This window comes from Amblyomma mixtum, chromosome 1, assembly GCF_055824585.1.
Source record: "Amblyomma mixtum isolate Tamu chromosome 1, ASM5582458v1, whole genome shotgun sequence".
Lineage (NCBI taxonomy): Eukaryota > Metazoa > Arthropoda > Arachnida > Ixodida > Ixodidae > Amblyomma > Amblyomma mixtum.
The window spans coordinates 2,775,180-2,802,052 of record NC_143012.1 but is presented as its reverse complement, the minus strand read 5'-3'; the positions used below and the strand labels follow the sequence as shown (position 1 = coordinate 2,802,052).

The 26,873-nt window shown below is 45.4% G+C and overlaps 1 protein-coding gene across 1 annotated transcript in view; it reads left to right on the top strand.

Annotated features, from left to right (window-relative positions):
• Positions 1-26,873, top strand: part of LOC149365257 (mitochondrial potassium channel ATP-binding subunit-like) — a 54,722-nt gene that overhangs the window by 13,881 nt on the left and 13,968 nt on the right. The window contains exons 5-11 of the mRNA XM_089541365.1: positions 7,793-7,868; positions 11,436-11,576; positions 12,839-12,924; positions 13,657-13,754; positions 19,229-19,334; positions 26,128-26,200; positions 26,361-26,480. Coding sequence (XP_089397491.1) covers positions 7,793-7,868; positions 11,436-11,576; positions 12,839-12,924; positions 13,657-13,754; positions 19,229-19,334; positions 26,128-26,200; positions 26,361-26,480 — 700 coding nt within the window. The remainder of the gene's footprint in view (positions 1-7,792; positions 7,869-11,435; positions 11,577-12,838; positions 12,925-13,656; positions 13,755-19,228; positions 19,335-26,127; positions 26,201-26,360; positions 26,481-26,873) is intronic.

The window sequence follows — 26,873 nt, the reverse complement described above, 5'->3', positions numbered from 1 at the left end:
TTTTGAAGGCTTAAAGAAAGAAGTGCATGAATTATGCTAGTAAATGCGGTATTGGTGGCTGTTGTGGCGCATATATGAGGAAGCATTATCCTGCAAAAAGTTGTTAAAATTTTGGCTGTTAGTGAGTTCATTTAACAGTGAACCTCGGTAAGCTGCTGTTCTGCTAGTATATTGATACTAATATCTCTTACTTTGCTTGGCCAATGGCAGTGGCAAACTTGGGGGCACAACGGGCTATTTGTAGGACATGTATTAGTGTGGGCAGAGAAAAAAAAAGAAAGATAATGTTGCCCAGCCTGCACTCCTTATTTGTGGGACTTACATTAAGTTGGGGCATTCTAAAAAAAATTGAAAAATAATGAGCCCCTGCCTCTATTTGTAGGACCATGGGACACATACGTCCCACTTTGTTCTCCATACTAAATGCCGATAAGAGGCAGTGGGGCACAGCAGCCCCACTAGCTGAGCGGCCACCTATCTTAATGTTTCAATGATTTGTTTAAAAACAGTTTCAGCCGCATCCACTGTATGGGGTAGTGAGTTGAGACTTTGAAACTTTGTTCTTTTTTTTGGGGGCACTGCAAGTTTTGGCTATAGTGTTTTATTTGGCAAAAAACACAATCAAAATGCCCGGCAAGGGATTCCTTTTTATCGACTCCAGATCACAACGTGCACTTATTCCAAAGATTTTAGATGACAAGTAATGAGAGGAAAGCACATTTTTTGTACTATACTGAAAATAGTTTGGCATTTAACAACTGAATATTGAGTGATAATTTTTGAATATCATAAGTTAACCCGCTCATAACGAAATTCAAAGAAGTTAGAGATTTCTCTTGGCATTCAGGTTTTCGTTAAGGCAGTTTTCGCAAAAGGAGTCAAAAGGACACTGCAGAACGGAAACCAAAATAAGAAATAAATGTAGGTGCAATCACCTTGAAAACGTTTACAGAAAACAGCGTTACTCGAAAGTCTTAAACATGGAGAAGCTTTTTGCGATCGCACTGATAGTGTGACTGCAGTAGCAGCCGCCGCCACCTCCGCCGCGGCTCGCGCAAGGTGTGGGTTCCGCAACTGAGCTGGAGGGGAATGCGCATGGCCGTGCCGCTGCCGTAGACCGACCGCGGAGGTGTGTCACATGCTTCTTCCCGCATGCTCCCTCGCTCAGTTTTCCCCTTGCCCCAAGAAACGGATTCCTCACCTTGCGTCACCAGCACCCTCCACCGTGCCTGCTCGCTACGCCTCAAAGCTATTGGCGCCAGGATCACGCGAGCAACCGCGCAGCAGTGGTGGCCACGCAATGCTTGGGTTGTTTCTTTTTTGCTATGCCATATTGTTTTTTGCTGCTTTCGAGCATGAACTGTTGTAATGCCATGTGGTGTAACGTTCCAAAAGAGAAAGCACTGGAGATGTGCTGACGGCGCTAGAGCACGGCGTGTTGTGTCAACTGCAGCTGCTCGTTGCAGTCGGCGTTCCTCTCATGTCAGTTCATGCTATATCGTCACACAACTTTCGCATGGCTCTGCTAAATTTTGAATGGCTCAGCACTAGCAGATAGATGGCGTAGCCAGTTCATTACATCAAGGTCAACCGCCGCAACCCCTTCGCGACATGGAGGCCTGAAGTACACGCGCTTCAGTGGGGGCGATGCTGGGGAATTCACAAACTTCTTAATATCCAGGAATTCACTATATGGTGCTTTGTTAAAAATACAATTAAAATCATCAGCACGCTCAGCAAGGGCCTTAGCAGTCGGCAGATTGGTATGCACCAGAGTTCACCAGGTGACTCACGAAGATATTTCATGAGTCTCATTATAAAACCTCTGTTTTGATTCCTTAAGAAGCACCTTTAAATTCTGACTCACATGGTTAATATAATAGGGTTGAGTGAAAGTATCTTTTGTTTATGGTTTAGCCTTCTTTTGACATGAAGCATTTCTCTAGTTATCCAAGGACCTTTTTTATTTGTCCGCTTTGTTTCTTTAGGAACAGAGCAATTAAGGCACCATGCTATCACTTCAGCGAAGAATTCGCATAGCTGGTCCATACTAGCACCAGAGTCTTGCAGCTTCTTAAAATCTGTATATCAGTAATCAAGGCTGTCCAACACACGAACATCATTAGTGGCATGAAAATTAAAGAACGTTGTTTCGGAGAACCTATTTATGACATCTGGTGAAGCTTTAAACTACGTCAGAACCGTTCTATGATCCAACAGGCCCTCAACAATTTCCCAATTGCAGGTGGACGCTTTTATGTGTTCCGAAACAAAAATCAAATCCAGAATGGATGATGTCGTAGGGCATATCCTTGTGTAATCACGTACAGCTTGAACCAAGTTATGAGAGAAAGCCAGGTCTAGTAACTGCTCACAACTATGCACCTCTCGTGTACCAGGTGATTGTGAATCCCAGTCAATGCTGGGGATGTTGAAATCCCCAAGTAACTGGGTTTTGCTATAGGTACAGTCGCGAGCGAAAAATATTAGCACAGATCAATGGCGATCTGAATTCGAATATCTCACCACGCGGCGCTGCGGTACGCAGACCTGCCTAACGGGCCGTTTCCATGTTTGCAGCCTAGGAGGGGACGGCAGGAGTAAGCTTTATCAAGCGTGCACCGCCCGAGCGTTGAAGTGCCGACCCTACGTGACTGTGCTTGCGCCATTTCTTTTGGCTCGGTTATCATGAGCAAAGATGGCTTCTTTTTATTACTGTTTTTTTATGTCCGCGATGGTTGGCAAAAGGAACTCGCGGGAACAATAGATGATAGCGCTGCTTTTAGCCAGTAATTTTGCTGTCCATGGCAGTCCGCTGAACCCCCCTAATACTGTAGAATGGGAACGGCCCGGCACTCTCGTTATCAGCCTCTTTGCCACCCGCAGCGCCACGCGTTGTCATTCCGGCGCTCTGGTGTTCCGTCACGTGTGCTAATCTTTTTTACCCGCGACTGTGCATGGGTAGGAATCCACAAAACTTGGTAACTTGCGCATATTGTAAACATCATTTCATCGGCCAACAAAAAACTAGGTTTCCTCAAACGCCACATACGCCATGCACCAAAAGACTTAAAATTACTAGCATATCAGTCACTGATAAGACCTAAACTTGAATACACATCAGCCATCTGGGATCCCCATCAAAATTATCTGAAGGCTAACCTTGAACAAGTTCAAAATCGCGCTGTTAGATTCATTCATTCCGCATACTCATACGACATCAGTGTATCACCTTTAAAAGCTGAAATTAACTTGTCACTTCTTTCTCATTGCCGGCGCATTGCTAGTCTCTGCCTTTTTCATAAATTCTTCAACAGTTCATTGCACGAAGCACCCTACATCGTACGCCGCATGCACATATCCCAGCGCACTGGTCATTTGCTTCAAGTTGTTCGTCCACGCTCCCGTACCACTGCATTCTCGGCCTCGTTTTTTGCCCGAGCAGCATCCGACTGGAACGGCCTTTCCCGCCAAGTCGCATCCATTACCTGTCCATCAAGATTCCACCAAGAGTTAACGCAGCTGATGTTAGATTAAACCAAACCTCATGTTATATCTGTAGCCCTTTTATGTAATACCTCTGAATAGGGGTCTTTAACCCCTTCACCGTTTTGTTATGTCAACGAATTTCTTAACAAAACTGCTTATTTTTTTTATTCCTGATTTCGATCAATATTGCAATAAAAACCATGCATTCGATCTTTACCAAAATATTTGAAGCAAACATGAAGTGAAATTAGCATATTGAAGTTTATTATTCCTCGCAATACAGAAAACCAACTTCCTGCAGGTAATAAGCGATAAATATATTCAAGCAAGTCATCAGGTGAGCTTATAGTGGTCTAACCGGGAGCTGCGAAGAAAGGAAACCGAGGGGGTCGCGTAGGGATGTTGCTGACGTCGATCTACATCCACTGTCGTGCGCTCGCGATGTTGCATCAGAGCTGTCCTCTTCTTCATCGGAAGAGCTGATCAGCACAGCGTCATCACTATCGTCCTTGCTCCCTGAAACACTGTACACTTCGGTGTTTGAATCACCATCGTTTGAAGAAGGTGACGAGGAAGAAAAGCGTCTTTTCCGAGAAGACGGCTCAACAAAACACGCATCGCCTCCGCCGGACGCCATTTTTAAAGCCCCGGTTACCATACGAAAAAAATGTTTATGCGGTAGAAGAAAACGAAATTATCAGGTCAGTGCTGCCATCTGTCGACTAAAATGCCATCTAAGCCCCACACGAGCGCTGCTCGTCCGAAACGCTGAAAGGAAGAACCTATTCGGCGAGGACGAGCTACAGTCGCCCAAAACGGTTTGGGGACGGCTTGGCAAGGACGAGCGCAGCTCGTCCAAAACGGTTAAGGGGTTAAGGAAATAAACTGAACTGAACTGAACTTTACTAGTAAGTCAACTGGAGTACTAGGGGTTCTATAAACACCCCCAGTGAAGACTGTTTGTTCATTTAATGTTGCTTAACGTTGTTAAAGATGAGGTAGCATGGTCGGGCGCCGGAGAGGGAATGAAGGAGGTCGGAGACGAGGATGCGGGAAAAGACATGGAGAGAAGACTTTATACAATTAAATTTACATTATTTACAAGGGAGCTCGGTAACGAGACGCTCACTGCTGGAACGCTGCATGAGGACGGCACATGATGAGACCATCAGATGAAAAAGCCCTCCGGTCGTACCGCTGCCGAGGTTTTAAAGAGTTCCCTTTCCCTAGGTTCCCTAGATGGGGGCCGGGCCTGCCGAGGAAGGAAGTTCTCAGTGGCACCAATCACAAACACACACACACTCCCGAGGGGTCGCACCGCTGTCACGCGCTGGGAGAGGGGGAACGATGCCATCCACGTAGCGCAGACGCCGGAATGTCCACGAGCAGCGTTCCCGCGCAATTCATGCGTTCGAACGCGGTGTAGGGGAGACGCTTGCTCAACCGGGCAGACGGACGCGGCTTCCGTGGGAATCCAGGCGCTCACCCAACGCGTGTCTCGGGGTTAGTCGGCGTTCCGCTGCAGCCATGCTGTTTTCTTCCCCACGACGAAGGCGAAACGTAACAACGTTAAGAGATTGGAAGTGGGCGGAGTGGGTGAGGGAACAAACGTTGGTTAACGACATCCCAGTCTAAATCAAGACAAGAAATGGGCTTGGGCAGTGCATGTAATGCGAAGGCAAGATAAGAGCTGTTTCCTAAGGGTAACGGAGTGGATTCCAAGAGAAGGCAAATGTAGCAGCGGGCAGCAGAAAGTTAGGTGGGCAGATGAGATTAAGAAGTTTGCGGGGATACAGTGGCCGCAACTGGCTAAGGACAGGGTTAATTGGAGAGACATGGGAGAGGTCTTTGCCCTGCAGTGGGCGTAGTCAGGCTGTTGGTGGTGGTGGTGGTGATGATGATGATGATGATGAACCCATAGTGCTTGGACGCCATTCACGTCCAGAAGAACAGAAAATGCTATGTTGTCCTTGATAATTATATCGCAACTCCCCCATCTCTGTTTTCATGATCCTTTCTTACTTTTTTACAGTAACTTCAGCATCTAGTATATCCTTATGCAGCCACGTTTCGGCGACTACCATTATGTGAGGATTGATTATCCTTTCTAATTCAGCAAGTTTGTTTAGTTTACGGTTCTGAAAAATTTTGTCTGAGGTTTCACATGTCAGTTGCTAAGCTCAGAAGAGGTGTTGTATTTATACCTTTGATTTGTTGTTTCGTTCCAGGCATATAGGATTTTGTTTACCCTCATCTTATCGAATACTAGCTTTACCTTGGCTCCATTTTTACTTTTGTCTGCAGTGTAATTCTAGAGGTTGTTCCAAATTTCCTGCACTCTTTCAGAATAATCCTTTGAAATGCTTATTTGCCCTCTCTGAAGCTTTGAGCAGTTTTTCCATATCTTCGTTTTTTTCCTGAAATCTGCAATCCTATGATAACTGGGTGATGTTTGCCCGCAGTCACTTTTCCGAGATGTTGAATTCTTTCAGTAGTGTTATAGCTTTTCTCCAAGCTTTGTTCCAGAAACCTTGTCATTTACTTTTCTCAGTCATGTCTCTTCGCTTTTATTCTCGACTAGTATACCTCTTACAGTCAAGTTGTTGCACCAGGACTGATTTTCCAAGCCATCAAGTTGCTTGGATAGTGTAGCAGTTTTCACCTGACAGTTGCTCACATGGATTTTTGAAAGCCTTATCTGGGGTTCATTGAGGACCATAAGCTTTTTTTTCAGTGGTTTCAAGTCTAGTTTGCATGTTCACCGCACTTGCTTGAGGTGATGCTTGTTTTTCTTGAAGTATGGTAACTTTAACCAAAATGTCTTTCTGGGTGTGGAGAAGTTCGTTTAGGACAGATTTCGAATTATGCCTGGGTTTTCCTCACTGTTTCCTGAAAAATTTCCGTAACAGGCATGCCACTGAAATGCAGTCACTGATACCATTTAGCAATATGTGTGGACATGGCAACACAACTGGACAGAGGTAATTGCTACAAAAACTGTATCTTTTGAAACTAACCTGCACATATAGAGGCACATGAGGTGACATCGGCATAGCAGGGTTGCCATGTCCTCTGAAGATCGATGGCCGAGTCAGTACAATTATAGCCGGTAGGCTCTGTGGCGAATAGTTGTGGTGGGACGTTTTTGTGCTCACTGAAGTTGCTTAGAGAATGTTCAAATGCCCTTCTGAAGTAAAATTCAGTACATGTGATACAGGCTGTCACAGTCTTGTATTCGTTTAATAGCATATAAGAGAGATGAAAAATTGAGGTGTGCTATTCAGCAGATGGTACCAGACAGAAAGAGCAGAGGTAGCAGGGCTTCCACAGGGGCTGTCTTCGGTGTTTGATAAATAAACATCTTAATTCTATTACCTCCAAGCCATTTAAAGCCAATAAACTGGGAACCTAGAACAGTGCACCATGAGTTTTTAGTTGACAGCGGAGATGGTTAGGTTGTCAAAAGAAGGTAGCAATAAATACCAAAGGTAACCCTAAACTATGACAGAAAAACGAGAGGTGAGACTGTTGTTTTGAATCGGAGATGAGCAAAATGCTGTTGGGCCATTTATTTTTGTACGTGTACAGAGTAGTTTATTACGTGTTATGGTTTGTACAAAAGTAACCGACCAACAGGGTTTTGCCTCCAAGCTCTATAATGGAGTCGTTAAGGCAGCTCTAAAGACCGAAAGATGTCAAAACGTGAGGAAAAGCCCTCACCTTACTTTACGCTGATTCATAGCTTAAGGGCTTCCACAAGTGCTTCGCTACGCGGCTAAGAAACAAACCACCTGTGCCTGGTTACTTTTGGCAAAGACTGTACATTGGACACTAGCTTTACCTCGAGTGAGGCCCTTCGGTAATAAAGTGTTTCCTCGTTCACCAGCCAAGCGGTATTTATTTATTTATTTTGGATACTTTATGTATCGGATACAGTATGTATCGGAACTTTTTACACGAGTTATTCAACAGTGCCTAGATTGCATAATATTCGTTATTTGGCTTTCCAGAGATGTGTAATACCTGCTCTCCCTTTCAGTGAATCGCTAGGACAACAACCAAAAACAAGGCTGTAAAGTTGTGTAGGTGCTTATGCACTGCCTATTATTTATGGCATTTTATTAGGAAACGATACTCTCATCACTTTTTTGGAGGCTCTTTGTTGTTGGTGTATTGAGCATTGCTTCTAGCGCCATGAATGAATCGTGTCATGGGACGTGGGAGCTGTGAAACTATATTAAATGCGCGCATGCTTTGTTGAAAAGCAAAAAAGCAGTGTTTGTGCCTTCCCCACATTTTTCAGCCTCAGTGGAGATGTGCAGGAGTTCAAGAGTGCCTTCAAGCTGTGCATCTCCCAGGGAATCAGAAGCTTGGCTCAGGTGGTGTTTTCCTTCTTCTCGTTTTCCTATCTGTTGTTTGATGTGGGAGAAGGGGGTGGTGACAAAAATGGCTTTTCGCGTTCCGCTGTTACTTCATGCGGCACTTTCTAGCAGAAAGATATTCTTGGCTCTAAGTTGTTGATGACTTCCAGGGGGAGGCAGTTGGCTAGAGATGAGTGGACTAGAGATGCATGCTTAGTGCGGTGTTAATAGAAAAAGCTTCGATATTTTGGTGAAAAACGAAAGGGGGGGCGGATGGGGGAAATGCATACAGTACTGAGCCCTTTTTTGTGATGTGTGACACATATTTGTTTAATTGCAAGCTGGGGTAAGATGAGGTGTTGAGACTATTTCTATCCATTCGTAACTGGTGCTTTTGTGGAACTCTTTCGAGGCAGCATTATTTATTTATTTGCTTGCTTGCTTGCTTGCTTGCTTGCTTGGTTGGTTGTTTGTTTGCACCATACTGGTCCCTGGGTAGCATTGGTTGGAGGGGGCATCACAAAAAGGATATACAGAATTGTGTAGTAGGGCCAGCAGCATGATCGATGTAGTACAGGGCAAATGTACAATGTATAAAAAGTGCACAAGGTGGTGCGAAGTATTAAGCATGAAATGCTTTTAGCTCCCGTTGTCAGCAATGTGGTGACGTCACGCCGAGACCGAGAGCCAACATCCGGGCACCGTACGAGACTTAACGAGATTCAACGAGACTCTCTAAGCCCTCCTACGGGACCGGCATACAAGCGCCGGTTGCTCTCCAAATGAGTCACAAAAAGTAACTGCTGCCAGTGTCTTCTCAATGTTCATCAAGATATCACTCAAGCTGTGCATTTGATAATGCACGGAATTATAATTTCCGATTTCTAATAACGCGTGCAAAAAGCACATACATGCCACAATACACTTCGTTGTCATACGTGATCTGTTAGGGGCTTTGAGAGAAGGCCGCTTAGAGAAAGAGGGGAGCTCCAGGGCGAGAAGGGCTTTCGGGGGAATCGCGCCCTCCGGGGAGGATGGCGCTATGGTCCTACACTCACCCATGTAAAAGACCGGCCGCTGTGCCTTCAGCTCATGCCCTTTCCCCCTCTGGCATGCAGATGTATACACGCTCCCGGAGTATTCGAACGCGCTGCATATATATTCTTGTCAGGCCTGCGTCTCGTCGTGTCCGTATACGCTTCTGCATCGTCCTGCATTTCAATGCCGCCACCGTCACAGCTGCTTAAGCCGAGCAATGGAGCCTGATGAAAGGAGAGGTAGGAAGCGTCTTGCGGAAAGCGATCGCTTTGCGAGTGATACGCCACAGAAGAAGACTGCTCGCCCCTGACCTGTTGACAACGAACACTAGACACATTTCAAGATTTTGACTAGTACCATCTACAAGCAATGTGTTATGCCCGTAAACATTTCATGCTTACTCTACTGTCGGTTACGGGAGAGGCAGAGATTTTTAAAAATAAATTAAGCCAATTAAAAAAAAAACTAGGCAAATGGCAGGAAAAGTAAAAATAAATCAAATGGAAAGATATCGTGGGTTTGATCCCGGCCGCGGCGGTCGAATATCGATGGAGGTGAAATTCTAGAGGCCCATGTACTGTGCGGTGTCAGTGCACGCTAAAAAACCCCAGGTGGTCAAAATTTCCGGAGCCTTTCACTATGGCGTCCCTTATAGCCCGAGTAGCTTTGGGACGTTTAACCCCAATAAAACAAGCAAACAAATGGCAAGATATGAAATAGTGCTAACAAAATGCAACAGAAGCAGGAGTACAACAGAAAACAGAATTGTACTTAATGGTAAGCAGGTAAACGTATACTGAGGTACTTTTTGAATTGTTCGAGATGAGACAAACAAACTATGGTTTCGGGAAGATCATTCCAGAGCTTTATTTCTTGAGTTAGTGCAGCTAAATTTAAAGAATGTGTTTTTCCAAATATCAAGGTGAAGCTGCAATGATTATGTAAGCACCAAGAAGTGCACTAGAATGAGTGTCTAGCGATTGGAGATCATTATTCTATTTAAGCAGGGATACACTTGCTAGAAATGTACCGAGCAGCTCTGTTTTGGATTTACTCAAGCATTTTTGATGAGGAGGCCATATGGATGAGACCAAGTCTGGATGAACGAATGTTTGTGAATGTTTGTGACCTGAGCACAGATTTTTGCATGTGGAACCTAACCACCTTCATGCGTTCTGACAGATTGCAGAAAAGTGACAAGACCATGATAGGTTAGCTGTTAACTGAATGTGATATTTATACGACATAGCCTGAGACACAGTGGTGTTTTTTTAATAGAGTAGAAGTTAGAATTTGCATGTTTAGGACTAATAAGACATAGGTTTACATTCATAGTAGGGTTTGGAGCCAAGTGCCAGTTGTTGCACAACCGACAATAGTGTGAGGGTATTTGTGAAGGGTGAGATGGTCAGTATCTGAAGTGTCCTTATGGTAAATGACACAATCGCCTGCAAAAAAGTGTAAACAAGATGAAATATTGTTAAGGAGGTCATTGATATAAATTTGGAAAACACCAGAGGTTACTCCGCAGAGTGGTAAGGAAAAGTTGTTAACAACTATGAATTGATGTAATTACAGAAAGTTTTAAAACCACGGTAATGTTAGGAGATGTCTTCATAAGTATTGAAAAAGGCTGGAAGGTTAAGTGGCACCTCACAATGCCTGAGACATTTCTGGAGCCTTGCCCTTTGGCAAAAGTTAGTGGCAGTCAGGTTTTGGATAGAGTCACCTTCGCCAGCCACAACTTCCTGTGGAGTGCTTTCATTTGACTAGAAATATTCTATTTCTGAGAGTGGCATTCCTGCTTGAGCATCTAATGCGTGCTATGTGATTAATGTGGTAGCATTAGAGGTCCAGAGAAAGTCTGGCATCATCTGTTTGTCCACCTCATGAAAAAGCGGGTGGCCCACCTGCCACTGTGGCAGTGAAATTAGGTGAAATAAGTTCATTGCACTTCCCATGGTGGCTCTGTGCATCAGCTCATTGGTCGAGACCCGAGGAACTCGCTGTGTAAAAACTGAGCCTTACAGGAGCTTGCAAGCCCCACCGGTGGCTGTGTTGGAAACAGAAGCCGCCTGGCGGGGCAGGGGCACATCACTTGTTGACCCCTGCGCCAGCAGCAGGGGTTTGAGGACTCCCTGCAATGGAGTACTTGTGCAGGAGGGATCTCTAATGCTGCTATCACTTCGTACTCCATCCAGTGTTTTTCAGTTTATTGTTAATTGTGGGTCTGCATGTTTCACAGTAGCTTCTTCTTGACTGTATGCCAGTGGCCATCAAGTTCGCTTCATTGCAAGTGCCAGAGGCAGTAGTAATATCAAACTTAGATAAAAATTACATCCTATAGTGTGACACTGAACAGGGGCATGGCCTGAAAAGGTAAATCAAACGGCAGAGCGTTAGCTGAATTACCTATATGTGTGAACTTGCAAATTTATTTGCTGTTCCAGAATAAAAACTAAACAGAGAACTCATATGCCTTCAATGCATAGGGGCATTATGGGCTTTGATGCGTCTTACTTCATCAGCAAAACTGCTTCTCTGCAGACCATCGGGTGTGCCTTGTCACTGTATTACATCTCACCAAAGATGACCATGTGGACTGTGGTTGTGCTTCCCGTGATGCTGGCGTCAGGCACAGTGTTCGGCTCTTTCTTGCGGGTGCTCTCTCGAAAAGCGCAGGAACAGGTGAGCACATGGCTTCCAAGACTTGTTGATAGTTTCTTCGGAAACAGAAGGAAAAGGCTTGAGTCTTCACCATGGCTTTGGCAAAGAATGAATATTCTTTCTTTTAAACATTTGCTTCTTTTGTCTACCTTCAGAGCTGTTTGGCTTTGCAAATTGGCTGTTTGCTGATAGCATAAATTAGTTTCATGTCATCAGCTCTTACAGACCACTGCCAGCTGCAGTTTGGTGTCGTTTCTGAGCTACTGTGGCTGCTGCAATCCAAATGAATTTGTCTCCACAGTTTTCCTTTTAAATTGCACACTTCAGGACGTAAGGCAGCTCTGGAAATGCAAACTCCCAGGTTTATTCTTTTTCTGGACATCAGAGGTGCTCACAGTGTTCAGTGTCTCAGTGTTGACTTGTAGAGCATTGCATTGGCTCAGACCGGGCTGGAAAATTTGCTTTCTCATCAGGCCCAGGCCAGGCTCAAGCTTGAAGTTACGAACCTGGGCTGAGCCCGGGATGGGAGTTACGGGTTCGTACATAGAGGGACTGTGTATGGCTTTTGATTCATTATTTCACGGTGAAGTATACTAGGGGCATTCTAGCAGCAACACGAATGAGATAGAGCCACAATGGTGGCTAGACATCACGGGCCATGAAAAATCAGTGACTAGAAATGTGGGAGTAGTGCACATTTTATTGCACATGTATGTAATCTTTCCCATTTGACTTTCGGAACTTCGGCGCTATTCACAGACAAGATCACTGTTTAAAATGCCCAGCAGGTATGCCCGGCTTCTTTTCGTTTTGTGTTTACCGAACAAATTTTATAAAACATTGCTGCGATTTAAGCAGCTTTGCCAGCCACTCCTTTACTTGTGTAGCAGTGGACCACTTACATTCAGTGAGCAATTTACCTGCTGCAGCAACGGGCCTGCCCTCACGTCGAGCTTGGCAGGCCAGGCCAGGGCTCAGCAGAGCTATGAAGTAGTGGGCCTGGGCTGGGCCGATGCCTGAGAATGCAGCCCATGCAGTGCTCTACTGTCTTGCATCAGTAACATCAGCTGTAGGCACACACTGTTTGTGTTCATATCAGGCTGATAGTTTGTGCCCAAGGCCACGCAGGGCCGTGAGGAGTTTGATGGCCCTGAGTAATTAAAGCCCTTGCTGGACAACTGTGGTTCGCTCATTGTATCATTCTGTAGTGTGAACATTGAAATGAGAAGGAAAGCAACAAGAAAAATCTCTCTGTTGCGTCTAACCCCTTCTGGTGCACACAGACTGCAAGAGCTGCTGGTGTGGCTGACGAAGCACTGAGCAACATCAGGACAGTGCGTTCATTTGCCATGGAGGATACCGAAGCTGAGTGAGTGCACCGAGGTTCACTGCAGATTCACTGAAGGCGTGACTGAGGCCACGTAGTTTGTTGACACGACAGCGTTGAGTCTGTCGCAGAAAATCTGGCATCATGAGCGGAAAATCAGGTGGTGCTACCTGCTGTCACAACCTGCCCCCACCGTGGCAGTTGGGTTGGTTGTGCGAGGCTGCTCGGGAAGAGCAACAAGCCCCACTAGTAGCCACCCTCCTCCAGGCCAGTGGGGCATCGCTCGACCACTTGCACCAGGAGTGGACTCCCTTTGATCTGTGAATATAAAGTGGAAGATGACCGATTCTGTGTAGGCAGAGCATAGGCCACTGAAAAGGAGTACTCGCATGGCAGGGATTTCTCATGCTGTCACATTGTAATCCTAAAGGGGCTCTGAAACACTTTCCAAGGAGAGCACATCAACTCGCCTAATCACTGCATTGTGTTGTCATGAACACGTGAGCCAAGTAATACACTTCTACACGTTGCAGAGGAGCCACAATCACGAGGGAAAGTTGGCGAGCCCTTCCCGGCAACTTTTTCATGCTCACGCCCTCCTGCGTCACTGGCATCTGCATATACAAGTTGAGAGGTGGCTATTGGGTTATTGGTTGGTTAGGTTTGCAAGAAGGCCCAGTGTTGTACTAACCATTGTTTACTGCTGTTAAAGCTCTGGTAGCCCCGGATTTTTCACCACGCACCCTCCTCATTTTGCCTTTTCCTTCCCTCAAGGCTTTTCAAGCGTGAAGTTGACAAAGCCGAACACCTTCATACCGCACTTGGAATTGGCATCGGCTGCTTCCAGGGACTCACAAACCTCAGCCTTAATGGTAGAGCTGACTTTCTTATAGTAATGCCATTTTTACAAGGCCTACCGTATTCATTGTGGTTTAATTTCTGCGACAGGGCTCGCTTACTGCGATGCAATTACTCTAGCTTGGTTGTTTAGTGTTGTAATAGTTCTGCATGGAGTTATACTGACATCTTAGGATCAAGATAGTTTCTTTGTTTTTAGAAGCATGTGTGGAAATTTAGGTGTAGTGTATTTTGGCACGCGAGTTTGCGGGTGCAGTTTATCCGGCGTCTACATTGCTATACATTTTTTTCTGTTCAGAGACAAGCCGCGTGATGTACAGCCTGTGTGTTGCAGGCAGTTGCGGAGGCTTCCTTCATGCTAAGCAGGTTCATGATAGCAGCTCCAGTTCTTATCTGGCTTACCTTCAGGCAGCAGGCAAGCTTAATAATGGATAGGAACGGAACTAAGGGCAGATTGCTGTAAGAAGCCTGTTCCATACGTCACAAATTGCGTATGCCATTTGACCGCTTGTTGCCAATCAGCAATACTATACGTATTTAATTATATTTCCTGGGTTGTCAAGGAATCAGGCAGCTGTTATTATTCATTACCTATTCTAGAATTGGCCACAAACTGCAGTTTTCATGTTAAACGTGAAAAATGAGCGAGCTGATTTGTGTTGTGGCCATGTAAAAGAAAGTGGTATGGTCTAATACAGGGGTTCTCAAACTGGGTTCCGCGGAACACAGGGGTTCCGCGGGCTGTCTTCTTGTGTTCCGCGAGAACCCTCACCGGCCCTGAGCCATGCTTTGACTTGCTCTCAAAAGGGAAGCAGTACCATCCATCACACACCACATTAGTATTTGTATTAATCTGTGCAATAAACATTTAACCTCCGCAACTTTCCCTTTGCAAAAATGCAGTCGACAACATTGCTGGTAAGTGAAAGGGGGGGGGGGGGGGGTTCCCCGGAACTTATTGAAGGCTTTTGGGGTTCCTCCAAGCAAAAAATTACTGACGATTACGTTACTTCCTAATGCGAAATTTGAGCGCAGCAAATAAGCTGTTTCACCTTTTCGATAGATTGAGGCAAAGAAATCGAGCAACACATGTATGCGCTATCACAGAATTTTTTTTAAATTTTTCACACGTATTCGCAATTTCGGCTCGGGCGGTGCACATATACAGATCCGCCGCCACCGATCTGGCTCTCTGATTGCCACCGCACAGGGGTTGCATTGGAGGAGGAGCGAAGAAAGGAATTAAGTTCGAGCCGGCGCTTTGACAACCGGAGACTCGCAGGAAGAGGGGGGCGGCGTGTACACCCAGCGGCAAACGATGGGGGCAGAAGCGCGCGCAGCAAGCGGACAACACGATAAAGGGAGGAGGGAAGAGATAGCAGCGACTGACTGATGCCGCTGACGCCGATAGCGCTGGGGGGATGAAAGGGGGGCGGAGCTGGTTACGAGGCCGACGACGACGCGAAACCCAGGAACGGACGCCAAAGAGCTGCGCTCTAAAAAGTTTGAGAACCCCTGGTCTAATAGATGCTGCACCTTGTACTGCTTGAGTTTAAGCTGTCTTTATAGGTATGTGATGAAAAGAAGTTTGATGTTGAGACATCACTGCAGCACAAAAACCATAAACACATGAGGAAGAAACACCGACAGACACAGACAATGGCTGCACTCACAACTGATTCATTGTACCAAGGCAAGGTGAATAGAAAAGGTCGCAGGCCGAACCGTAGAAGACATTCGAAGTATCACTTACATGGTTCTCACCCCCTTTTCTTTATATGGCACGCTCACAGAAGTTCACATGCGCCCTGATCATTGCTTTTGCCCAGTCTCTTTGCACTTGGCAGTAATGTCTCAAGAAAGTAGCGAACTTGCCCAATTCACTGAAGTTAATTTGATGAAATTTCGTTTTGTTCAGGGCACCGGTGGCTTCTGTTAGGAGACTAACTGATGCCCCTGTTTTGTCTCATGGCTGATTGATGTAATGCAAGCCAGTGCCAAGAAAACAATGAACCGTGCTGTTTATTGAACGAGCATATTTAGAGGGCAACAGTGGCAGAGGGTTAAGATGGAGAGAAGGCTCAGGGTGAGGGCACAGCGATATCTTGCACATGCAGGTTGCGATACGATACATCCCATCCTTCACATGTTTTCATTTCGCACTGGTGGCTCATCTGTGTGGAGTTCTTATTGTAATGAAGATGGTCAGGCGGCTTTGTCACTTGCGTGGACTGCTGGGGTGCTGGGCTGGTCACTCTGCTCGGCATAACTGAATGCGCGGGTGTCGGTGGGAGGGTCAGCGACTCTCCCTGGGCTGAATTGCTGTCATCACTGGATTCATCGCTGTCTGAGATGTCAGCGGCGAACTGCTCCTTCGTTGCCAGTAAGGGTTGTTGGTTGTGCTGCAAGGTCTTGCTGTTGTCGGTTTGTGCTCACTGGGAGTGGGGGCCTGCCCGTGCAGTTACCCTTGCCTTGGGATCCCACAACATCTTCGTTTCGAAGAGGGGCCAGGCATGCTTTGTCTGCTCATGCTTCTTGACCTGTGTGGTGTCCAAAGCCTGGTGAATGTGTGCGCAGGCACCACCTCCCTTGCAGCAGCTGGCCAGGCGAACGGCTATCTTCCACTGGGGTCGATCTGTAATTGAGCGCACTGATCCAGAAGCTTTTGTTTGCCTCTGTGATCTTCTTGAGGATCTGTTTCACTACTTGAACTCCCTTTTTGGCTCACCCATTGGACCGAAGAAACAGTGGGCTTGGCGTAACATGTTTTAAGTCATACAGCTTGGCGAAAAGAGCAAATTCATTTCTGGGGAGTTGAGGGCTATTATTCGAAAACATGGCCCCAGGTCTTTTCAGTGACACTGGCTGCCGTTGGGATGCGCAGCTCCTCGAATTTGACATTGCATCATAAGCGATGATTTCCCGCCATATTGAAATATGTTCACACCAACATGATACTACCAGGCTTTAGTTGGAGTGGTGCGGAGCATCAGTGACTCTGATGGCTGGTTATAACCAGACTTTCTGCAGGTTGAATAACCCTAAATCATTGATGCAATGCCAGCATTGATGTTCGGCCAGTGCGCCAGCTGCCTTGCCCTTGCTCTGCAGTTAGCTATGCCAAGATGCCCAGCGTGTATGCGTTTCAATGTCTCGGACCGCTTGCCTCTAGGTATAATGGCCTTCGTTTCTTTAAACAGTATCCCACCACTATTGAAAGTTCAGCAGTCACAGATTTGAGCGGACCTTCAACCGCATCTCCGTCTACAATGTTGTGCACCACCACTTTGAGATAGGTATCGGATGCCGTCCCACGTGCAAGTAGTGCAGCTGCTCTGTCACTTGTGGACACAGCGCTGCTGGCACAACTTCTTCTGTGTCCAAAGGCCTGATGTCCGCTGAAACCAACGAACCTGACAGCGTGTCTGCCAAGTCCATCTGTTTGCCGGGAACAAATGGTAGTGCATAATCATGTTTGAGCAGTCTTAAAAAAAAACCGCTGCGCTCTAGGTGGCATGTCCACAACGGCCTGTTTTTGTTATATCTATCAGCAGCCGATGGTTACTTTCAAGGAAGATGTAAAGTATGTAAAGTGGTCAAACTTCTCACAGCCAGATACGTGAGCCATCACTTCTTTTCGGTGCATAAATCTTCGCTGTTCACACACTGTTAGGGCTTTAGACATGTAAGCAACTGGCCTCAAAAACTTTTGCTGTGCCATTGCAGCAGAGCCGAACCGATGCCATTCTGTGACGCATCTGACGTCAGTTTTGTTTCTTTCTACGGGTAAAAAATTGCTAGTAATGGTGCCTTAGTGAATGCGTTGCATTATATCTTTCCACACTCTCTCGTGGTGGGCAGTCCATTCGAATATAACATTTTGCTCTAGAAGAGAGTGCAGAACTGGTGTTCACAGGGCTAGGGAAGGCAAGCACTTACTGAAGTAGTTTGCTACACCGAGCAACTTTTGTACTGCCTGTTTGTTTTGGTGTTTTGGCATATTCCTTACACTTTTGACTAGCTCTGGACTAAGGCTTATTCTTTCGCTGCTGATGACGTCGCTCAGAAACGGTATTTTTTTTGGCGCCAAACTCATATTTTGCTAGGATGAATGTCATTTCCCTCCCGGCAACTTTGGCCTTCATGCACCAGTCGTGATCTCTGCTAATGGCTACGTCAGATATGTCAGAGTGGTCGTCTTCATGCTATACTTCGTCAACATCGGCTTCCGCTCTGCAGCATGACGTGGAATGGTTGGGCCTGCTGCACTAGCAGCAAGTCTTGCCACAGTAGAGAGGTAATTGCAAAGTGAACAAGGGAGATGAAAGCCTCAAGAATGCTGGCCAACGTTTCAACGAGAGGACTTGTCTTCGTCTGGGCAAAGCGTTCATCATTGGCAGGGTTTAAATAGGGTCATCCATCCCTCCGGGGAGGAAGGGGAAAGAGGGTGTGAAGTGGGAATGGTGTTAGGATGGGGAGGGTGACTAAGTCTTGTCATTGGTTGGGCAACATCAAGGGGCTTGAGCACAGTTGCATCAACTCCACCTGGAAACTCACCTGGAAAGCTTGACTGCGGTTCTGCTCAAGAGATGACATCGACTTCGGACTCATTCTTCGTTTGAGTCCAGAATTCATTATCACGTACTGATTGCCGCCTTGCACAAGTCTGCGGCTTTTCCAACAGTAAGCTTTTTCTCCTGCAGCATTTTTTCTCGCAGTTTTGGTGAGTTCATGCCAAATACAATTTGTTTGCGAACCATATCGGCTGCACTTGTCCCAGAGTTACAGTGCATGGCCTGCTTTTTCAGGTTCTGGAGGAACTGTTCGAATAGCACCGCCTTGCCCTGCGCTCGTGAGCGAGACGCATACCGTTCGTGCACTTCGTCCTGTTGCTCAATGCAGTACTCTTCGAACTTTGCGACGATGGTGGCGCAGTCTTCTCGGTGCTTTTCTTCTTCGGCAAATGAACAATTGTTGAGAACACTTCAATTGTGTCCGCGCTGAGGAAGAGCATTGCTTTTGCTGCTTTTGATGCTGGCTTGCTGACGTTGTCTGCAAAAAGAGTTCAGATTTCTACTTTAACAACTTCTAACTTAGTCTCCCGTTAGACGCTGTGGTTCTGCTGGTTTCAGGGTCTCCATTTCTTGCTTCCAGCAGCGTGCAGCCAACAGCCGTTCGAGGCCCTAGGTGCGGGGACGTTTCTTTGTGATCCAGCCTGATCGTACTACTGACACTATGTTTCGTCTCGTAGCCAACTGATGTGACGCATGCTGATGGCAAGGAAACAATGAACCGTGCTGTTTATTGACTGAGTATTTAGTGGGTAATTGGGGCAAGGGAGTAAAGACGGAGGAAACACAATTGTCAAATCAGGGTGAGGGCACAGCGATATCTTGCGCGTGCACGTTGCAATATGACACTGCTCCTAAGTATATTTTCTATACCTGATGAAAAAATCGCCATCTTTATCTTGTACTTTCTATTGCAGGTGTTGTGCTTGGAGTGCTCTATGTGGGTGGTACCATGATGGAATCAAATAATCTGAATGCTGGACAGGTCATGTCTTTTTTCGTTTCCAGCCAGATAATTCAGAGGTGCGTCTGCTCTTGCATGCTGAACTAAGGATGGTACCATTTAGTGAAGAGAAACACAGAGGCTCAACAAAATGTGTGTGCCTTGAAACATCGTTGTCGCATTTAGTATAATGCTGGTAGTGCCATCTGTTGCAACCTTTGCAAATCAGTGAATCCCAGCGAGCCTTGTTATGTCACTCCCTTATATATATGTGTGTTACAAGCTTATTGCAACAGGTTGTATAATAATGCGGCAAAAAATGCTCACTTGGTTTACACAAACGTTCTGTTGATGAGTGCGTATGTTGGGCCACATCACATTGTGTTGCAGTGCGTCTAATTGGTGGTGCCATATTCATTCTAAATGTAAGGGGCCAGGCCGTGTGTTCGTGGCATTAGAATGGTGGCAGACATGCAGCACTGCATTTCTCCAACAACTCTGCCTCTTCATGTAGCAGTGACAGACATGTCAACCAATTCTGTTCTATGTGTAGGGGTGTGGCTCTCGAGGAAGGTTCATTTCAAATATTTGGAAGACTTTGCCTGTGGCAACAATAACTATGTCTTGCACCCAGACTATAGCTTTCTACTAGTTTATGTTTCATTAATAGTGAAGTGCATTTTTCATGGTTTTGGTTTCATTTTTGAAGAGGTACTTTTAGGACATGTGGTGTCATTGCAGAGAGAAGTGCGAATGCTTTTTGAGTAAGCACATAGCTTTTTAATGTTGCTTGTTGCTCGAAAAACACAGCCTCAGATTTTGATTAAAAGCATTTTGATTAAAAGCTGTAAAATTTGCTGAAAGGTTTTGTACAGAGCGATACAGATTTTATTTTAAAAACTGCGAGAGATATGGCTGCTAAGCTGCTGGTTTCTGCGGTCTGTTCAGGTGAATTCTACAGCAAGATGGACATCATGTATGTGCTAGAGTGCAGTAATTCTAAAGATGACTAATATACTAAAATTAATCAATCTTTCTATTTTAGATTTTAGGGGGCAAGATTGTATCGCTAAATTGAAGGCCATCAGCATCAAAGGTGAGCCTAGTTTCCAAATTTTTTTGATTGGCAATGTGGTTCGAGATATTGAACGTCAAATGCACATTTAAAAGCTTGTTGAGTTGGCTTTCTGCATTGTATATTTGCAAAAATGGCATCGCAATGCAGGATATCATCACCGACATTGTTAACTTCTTCTGCACCGTTAAATGTACAAATGCAGTGGTGGGAATGCTCTGCCATTTGCACCAACCTGTGTCATTGCATTAAATCTGGTGTTATCTGTTGCTAAAAATGGGCAGTCCTTGGTGAAATTGTGCCAAGGCTGCGTCAGATTACTATTGCAGCAACCAATGGCTGCAGCAGATGCAAACAGCCTGAGGCCACTGCCGAATGTGCACAATCATGGATCTGGTCCCTCTTCCCAATGTGTGATGAGAAAAATGATAGGTAGAATCCAGCCCCTTCCCACCTTGTTTTTGAGCCCTTTACCACCCACTGTTGACATCAGATAAAGGGCACATGCTTCGGCGGTGCTGCCAACACCATAGGTCGGCGGGCTCACTCTTGAGTCCACTTACTTGTGCTCACTGAGGCTCATTTCAAATCGTGATCTGAGTTGTAAGTCCGAACTAACATTCAGGTTATGATCCGAGTCAGGAGTGAGCCCGGACTCTCATTCCAATCATGATCTGAGTTGTGAGCGAGTCCAGACTCACATTCTGATCATGATCTGAGCCGTGAGTCCAGGCTTACATTCAGATCATGATACGAGTCTTTCTGGTAAGCCCCGTAGAGTGTAGGCCTGTGAAATCAAAAGAAATCCATGATGTGAAGTTGAGTAATCCCATAATCTCAGGTGAATCGATGATGCCGATTGGACACGGATTTGTAATGTTCATAAACGTGAGTTTCCTGAGCACTTGTAATACTGAATACGCTTTTGGTTGATATGATGGTGTAGAGCAATTCCATTGTTTTTTGGTACGTCATTTTTCTGGGTGCTGCACTCTAGAACTTTACCAAAAGGCAAGAAAGTTGATTAGATGCTGCACTTGCTCTCGTTGGATATTACCTGTGGCTTATTGTATTGCAGTTCTAGTTCTTTACTGTCTGTTAATTGGTTGCAGAACACCTACAGTGGCCTCAGATCTTTACGCCCCGTGAGTGGCAGCAATACGCCTCTAGGCCTCTCAATCAGGCCGGCTACAGGTTGGCTGCAGTTAAGGGGGGACACTGGTCTTGAAAAAAAAAATTTTATTAATGAAGTCACAGTTACGAAATCTTCAGGGCATATGTATTTTTTTGTGCTGATTCCGAATATATCATTGAATTTCATGTAAAGCAATTCCTTGAGCACTTATGCAATTTTTATGCTAGTATTTTGCGGAGAGTTTTGAAGAAAATTTGCTGCGGGAAACTCGCTGAAATGTATGCCATTGGGCTCTCTTGACACCAAGGAATGCAATAAGGGTGAAATTGTCTTCCTGCCTATCAAAGAACTTCGGTTATAGAGTTTTGAAGTTGTCGCTTCAGAAATGAGAAGAAAAGTGTGTATTCCTGTGTGTGAAGTGGCAGCTTCAGTACCTTTTTACTCAAGTTCTATGAGAGCCAGGATGATAATTTTACCCTTATTGTATTCCTTGGTGTCAAGAGAACCCAATGGCATACATTTCAGCAAGTTTCCTGCAGCAAATTTTCTTGAAAACTCTCCGCAAAATACTTGCATAAAAATTGCATAAGTGCTCATGGAATTGTTTTACATGAAATTAAATGACATATCTAGAATCAGCGCACAAAAATACATGTGCCCTGAAAATTTCATAACTATGACTAAATGAATAAAATTTTCTTTTCAAGACCAGTGTCCCCCCTTAAGAGCTCATCACATCACCGTGATTTGAACAACTTTTTTTGGCATTTTAGGCATGTAACTTGAGCCGTTGGGCATGAAAACGATTCAGCTGTTCTGTGTATGAGCTCATAAGAGTTCTGATTCTAGGTGAGCTTGGGTGAGTCATGAGTTGAAATGTGCGAGTGAGCCCAAATGAGGGAACACAGATGTGTCACGAGTCAAAATGAGTGAGCCCAGATAAGTCGTGAGTCTAAGTGAGTGAGCCCAGATGAGTCATGAGTCCAGGTGAGTCGTGAGCCGAAATGTGTGAATAAGTCCAAGGGAGTCTTGAGTTGAAATGAGTGAGTGAGCCTAGATGAGCGTGAGTGAGACTTGAGTTGCTATGAGTGGGTGACCCTGGATGACTGAGTCTGAGTGAGCCCATGTGAGTTGTGAGCCTAAGTGAGCTTGAGTTCGAGTGAGCCTCTGTGGGTGTGAGTCTGAGTGAGCCCGTAGGCAGACCAAACTTTGTAAGTGAGCCTTAGTGAGCACTTGTGATTTTGCCGAGGTATGGCCAACACTGCTCATGCGAACACGCTGCGTGCACATGTGAAGAAAAACTTGTTTTTAAGAGGTTCAATTCAGGCAGTGTTGAATAGATTCATCGGTAATCTGCGTAGCATCACCACGTGTTCCAAAAGAAGACCATGGGAAAGGTTTCGGGTGCGCTCCTGCTTATAGGTCAATTCTATGGCTCTCATCCGTGCTCGCTGTAGCAGTGCTGTCAATGTCCGAGCTTCCGGTTCACCGCATTAATTTGAAATTTTGGCGCAGTAAGTTGGTTTGTAAATTAAGAGTTCTGACTAAATCAAGCCACTTCCAATGATGGGGTGGCATTTTTCATGGGTCGGCATACAGTGACACTATCACGCGTGCTCAAGTGCACATGTGACATCGAGCTTATGTTGCTGCCAGAAGTCTTCTTCGCACTGTAACTATGAATATTCAAGCTCGTACGGCAGAAGTATGAACAGACTCTCTTTGTCACAAACACTTAAAGAGGAAGCAGCAAAGCACGCGGGAATGCCGAACCCATCAACAGAGGAAAATACTGCACATGTGCACAGAACGCTTGTCACGAGAGGCGTGACCATGTTGTACTGCCAGATGCCTGTGCTGTGCCGGGAAATGGCATGGTCACACTCCTGCTGCAGCATCTCAGTTCTGTCTCTGAAAGATCCTGTGGTCTGTTTATTCATCTTGACTTTCCCCAACCAAGTTCCTTCCACTAAAATGCATTTGAAGATGCTAAGACTGCGACACAGGAGTGCAGTCATGTGCCAATTTTTAAATTTCATGGGCCTTGAGGTTAAACAAGCTGAAGTGATATCAGATAAAGCAACAGAAATGGGGATTTTTGGACGTTCCCGGCAGCTTTTCTACAGAAAAATTTGAGCTAATATTGTATATGCAAAATTTCACTCATTTCACACAAACCTGGCCGAGACGACTCACCATTAATTTCTTCATGCAGCATGTTATTTTTTAAACTGAGGCATAAGTTAGTTGAAGCGCCCTCTATATTTTCATTTTTATCAATTTCTCGGTATCTGGCTCCTGCTAGAAAACACGAGGCTACTGTTCCAAATTTATTTTTCACCTGCTGCAAGGACTGCTCCAAAAGGCTCCTGGCTGTTCCCACCACTGCAGGTGTCCTCTGTATTAGATGTGTGAGAGGTGCAAGTGGTGACGCCATATTAATGCGGTAGGGTCAAGAGCCCTGTTCTCCAGAAAATCCTGTGTCGGTGTTGTGAGTGAAAAATCATGAGCCAGGCTCTGGCAGATGGTCCCCAGAGAGCAACAACCTGGGAGGCAGGTGGGCCACCTGGGTCACGTGACCCTGTGGCATCATCACAGCCTGCCCACCGGATAGTGGGCAGACCGCCCACCATGGCAGGTGGCAGTTGAATTAATGACTGGTCACTCGGGTCACCCGTGCCGCACGAGGCCCACCTCTGGGAGCACCTGCCATCGCAGGGCAGTGGCGCATCGTTTAACCACTGCACCACTGCGCCAGGAGTGATATGAGGAGTGATATGGGGGGTCTATAAATGCAAAGCAGAGAATGGTCGTCTACATGTACGGGAATTGACCCATTACGCTATTGCATCATACCCTTCAGGCAAAGTTTAAGTGTCTCCTTCAGTTTTTTTTTGCGTATCCAATTTAGATGCATCCATTTAATAACAATGGTATGCGAGAAAGCCAACTCATTAGGCCTACAAATGCATGTTTTTGACCTTCGATATTTTGAACTATATTTCCAGTTAAGAAAATTTAATTACAAGGCTCACCTTTGATGTTGACGGCCTTCAATTTCGCAATATAATCTTGCTTCCTGAAAGCAAAAAAAAAAGTTGATGGGTTAACCCTTTGAAGGTTTTTGCCGTATATGTACGGCGGCGGTTTTCTGTCCCACAAGGTCTTTGCCGTACGGGTACGGTTTCGATCTTCCATTTGAAATTTTGCGCCAAAAGAACAATGCGTGCTCACTGGGGGGTGCTGCCACCTCTTAGGACTTACAAGAAGTGTTTGAATTTTGTGCTGCCTTCTTACGGAGATAAGCAGAACTTATGTCTAGCTTTAGCGCGGCGGCACAGACTGCGGCAACACCCCTTTTGTAGTTTTGGTTTCGCCGCGTGATCGCAACGGAGTCGCGCGAAATTTGAGTTTTCTTTTTGTCAGCACTATCTTGCAGGGGCTGCCGAAGTTGATTTCTATTTTTATTGGCGCTGCTCTTAGCTTGCTTATCACCGTTGCTCGTGAGGTATTCTCGCCTGCTGTGGCAACGCGCCTACGCGGTTTCGATTCCGCCGCGGGATCGCAACGGAGTCGCGCAAAACGTGTTTTCTCTTTGTGGGCACTGTTTTGCAGAGGCGGCGAAAGTTGATTTCTATCTTTATTGGTGCTGCTCTTAGCTTGCTTATCACCGTTGCTGTTCTATTCTATTGAACATTTTCCAGTTGTGAGTGATGCTGTCACCAAAGTACTGTTCCAAATTTTTTTTTACTATTTATTCTCGATTATATACATTTTGTAGATTTAAGATCCGCAATAAAGTAATTTGACCACCTGGGAAAGTTTTCTTCAAAATAATTCGACCCTCAAAGGGTTAAGTTTAGTTAATTAATCGTATAAGTTTTGAGCTATATTATTTGCATAATGTATGCCTTGCTGTACAGTCAACCTGCACAGACTGCATTAACGTATCTCTCACAGTTTTTGAAATAAAAATCTGTAGCATTAAACAAAAGTCTCCCTTTATATAAGCAGCTACGAAATTATTGCAAATCTGTTTTTTTCATTTGCAAGTTTATAATTTGTAATTCAAGAGTGCTTTATAGTCTTCCTTACATCTCCTATATAAATAGACCATTACTTTCTGTACTAGTGAGTGATTCATCTTTCAGTGAAAAATCACGAAGTAGTGCTACAAAATTCAAGGCCATTAAAAATTGTGGGAATTGATACCAAAACAAACATTGTCGCGTCTTCATGTGCAGTTCTTATTGTACGGCTGGGTTTTCAAGCAGTTGAAGTTTGAGCTGTAGTGAATTTTAACACGTTCACTAAGTCTTGGGTCACCGGTGGGTGAGGCCATTTATTCATGCTGTGCAGCCCCGAATAGCGGACTACACGATGAAGCCATATACACATTTTATTGTGGGCCCTCCTCCTTAGGTCTAAATGTGGCCCATTGCTTCATGTGACCCAGTATTCATGGCTGCAGAGCATGAATAGATGACCTGACCCACCAGTGACCAGTGGTGCAGTGAACGTGTTGAGCACTGCAAATGAGCTCATCGTTTCTCAGCTGTGCATTTGATTTGCCAAAGGAGTTGAGACTTTTTTTCTTAAAACAGTTAAAAGAGCAGAAAGCTTTTTTTTTCATCATTTTTTTTTTCTTTTGGCACGCGTGCAGGTCGCTATCACAGCTGTTTGTTCTATTTGGGCACTATGTCCGTGGAATCTCGGCTGGCTCAAGGGTCTTTGAGGCAAGTCATTTCCTGTTCCATCCACTGAATGGCTGTTACCTTTGTGAATCTGTTTGAAGGGCCACACATGGTGGAGTAACGTTGCCACTGCTGCTAAGATCATTCAAGGCAGAAGAAAGGGGTTGGCAGGGATTCAGGGCACCATTTTTTCTGCTCACAGCTCATCAACCTGAAGAATGAAGTGGCCATAACTGGAACAAAGCAGCTTGACCTGGGCACACTGCGTGGAGATGTCGAGTTCCGTCACGTCTACTTTGCCTACCCTACCAGGCCCAAACAGGTCAGCTGTATTCTGGACTTAATGGCGTTGATTGGGGCCAGATGGCCCTACAACAAACACCAAATTCTTCCAGTTACTTTTGCCTGCATTTTACCTTGAGTTCTTGAATGAATGTACATAGTTACAGTAGAACCCCACTATAGTAAACTCGGATATAGTAAAGTGAAACTGCAATCCCATTTCCCCTTCCATAGACGACTGTACCCCTGTATATAGCGCTCACTGATTACGAGAACCTCAGCAGTCATGCAGGCATTGCGGAATCAAGGTGTAGAAGAGTCATGTGAAAATACTGGAAGATATCTATAATGACTGCATAGTTACCATAGTCCTTCATAAACTCAGCAATAAAATTTCAATAAGGAAGGGTGTCAGGCAGGGAGACACGATCTC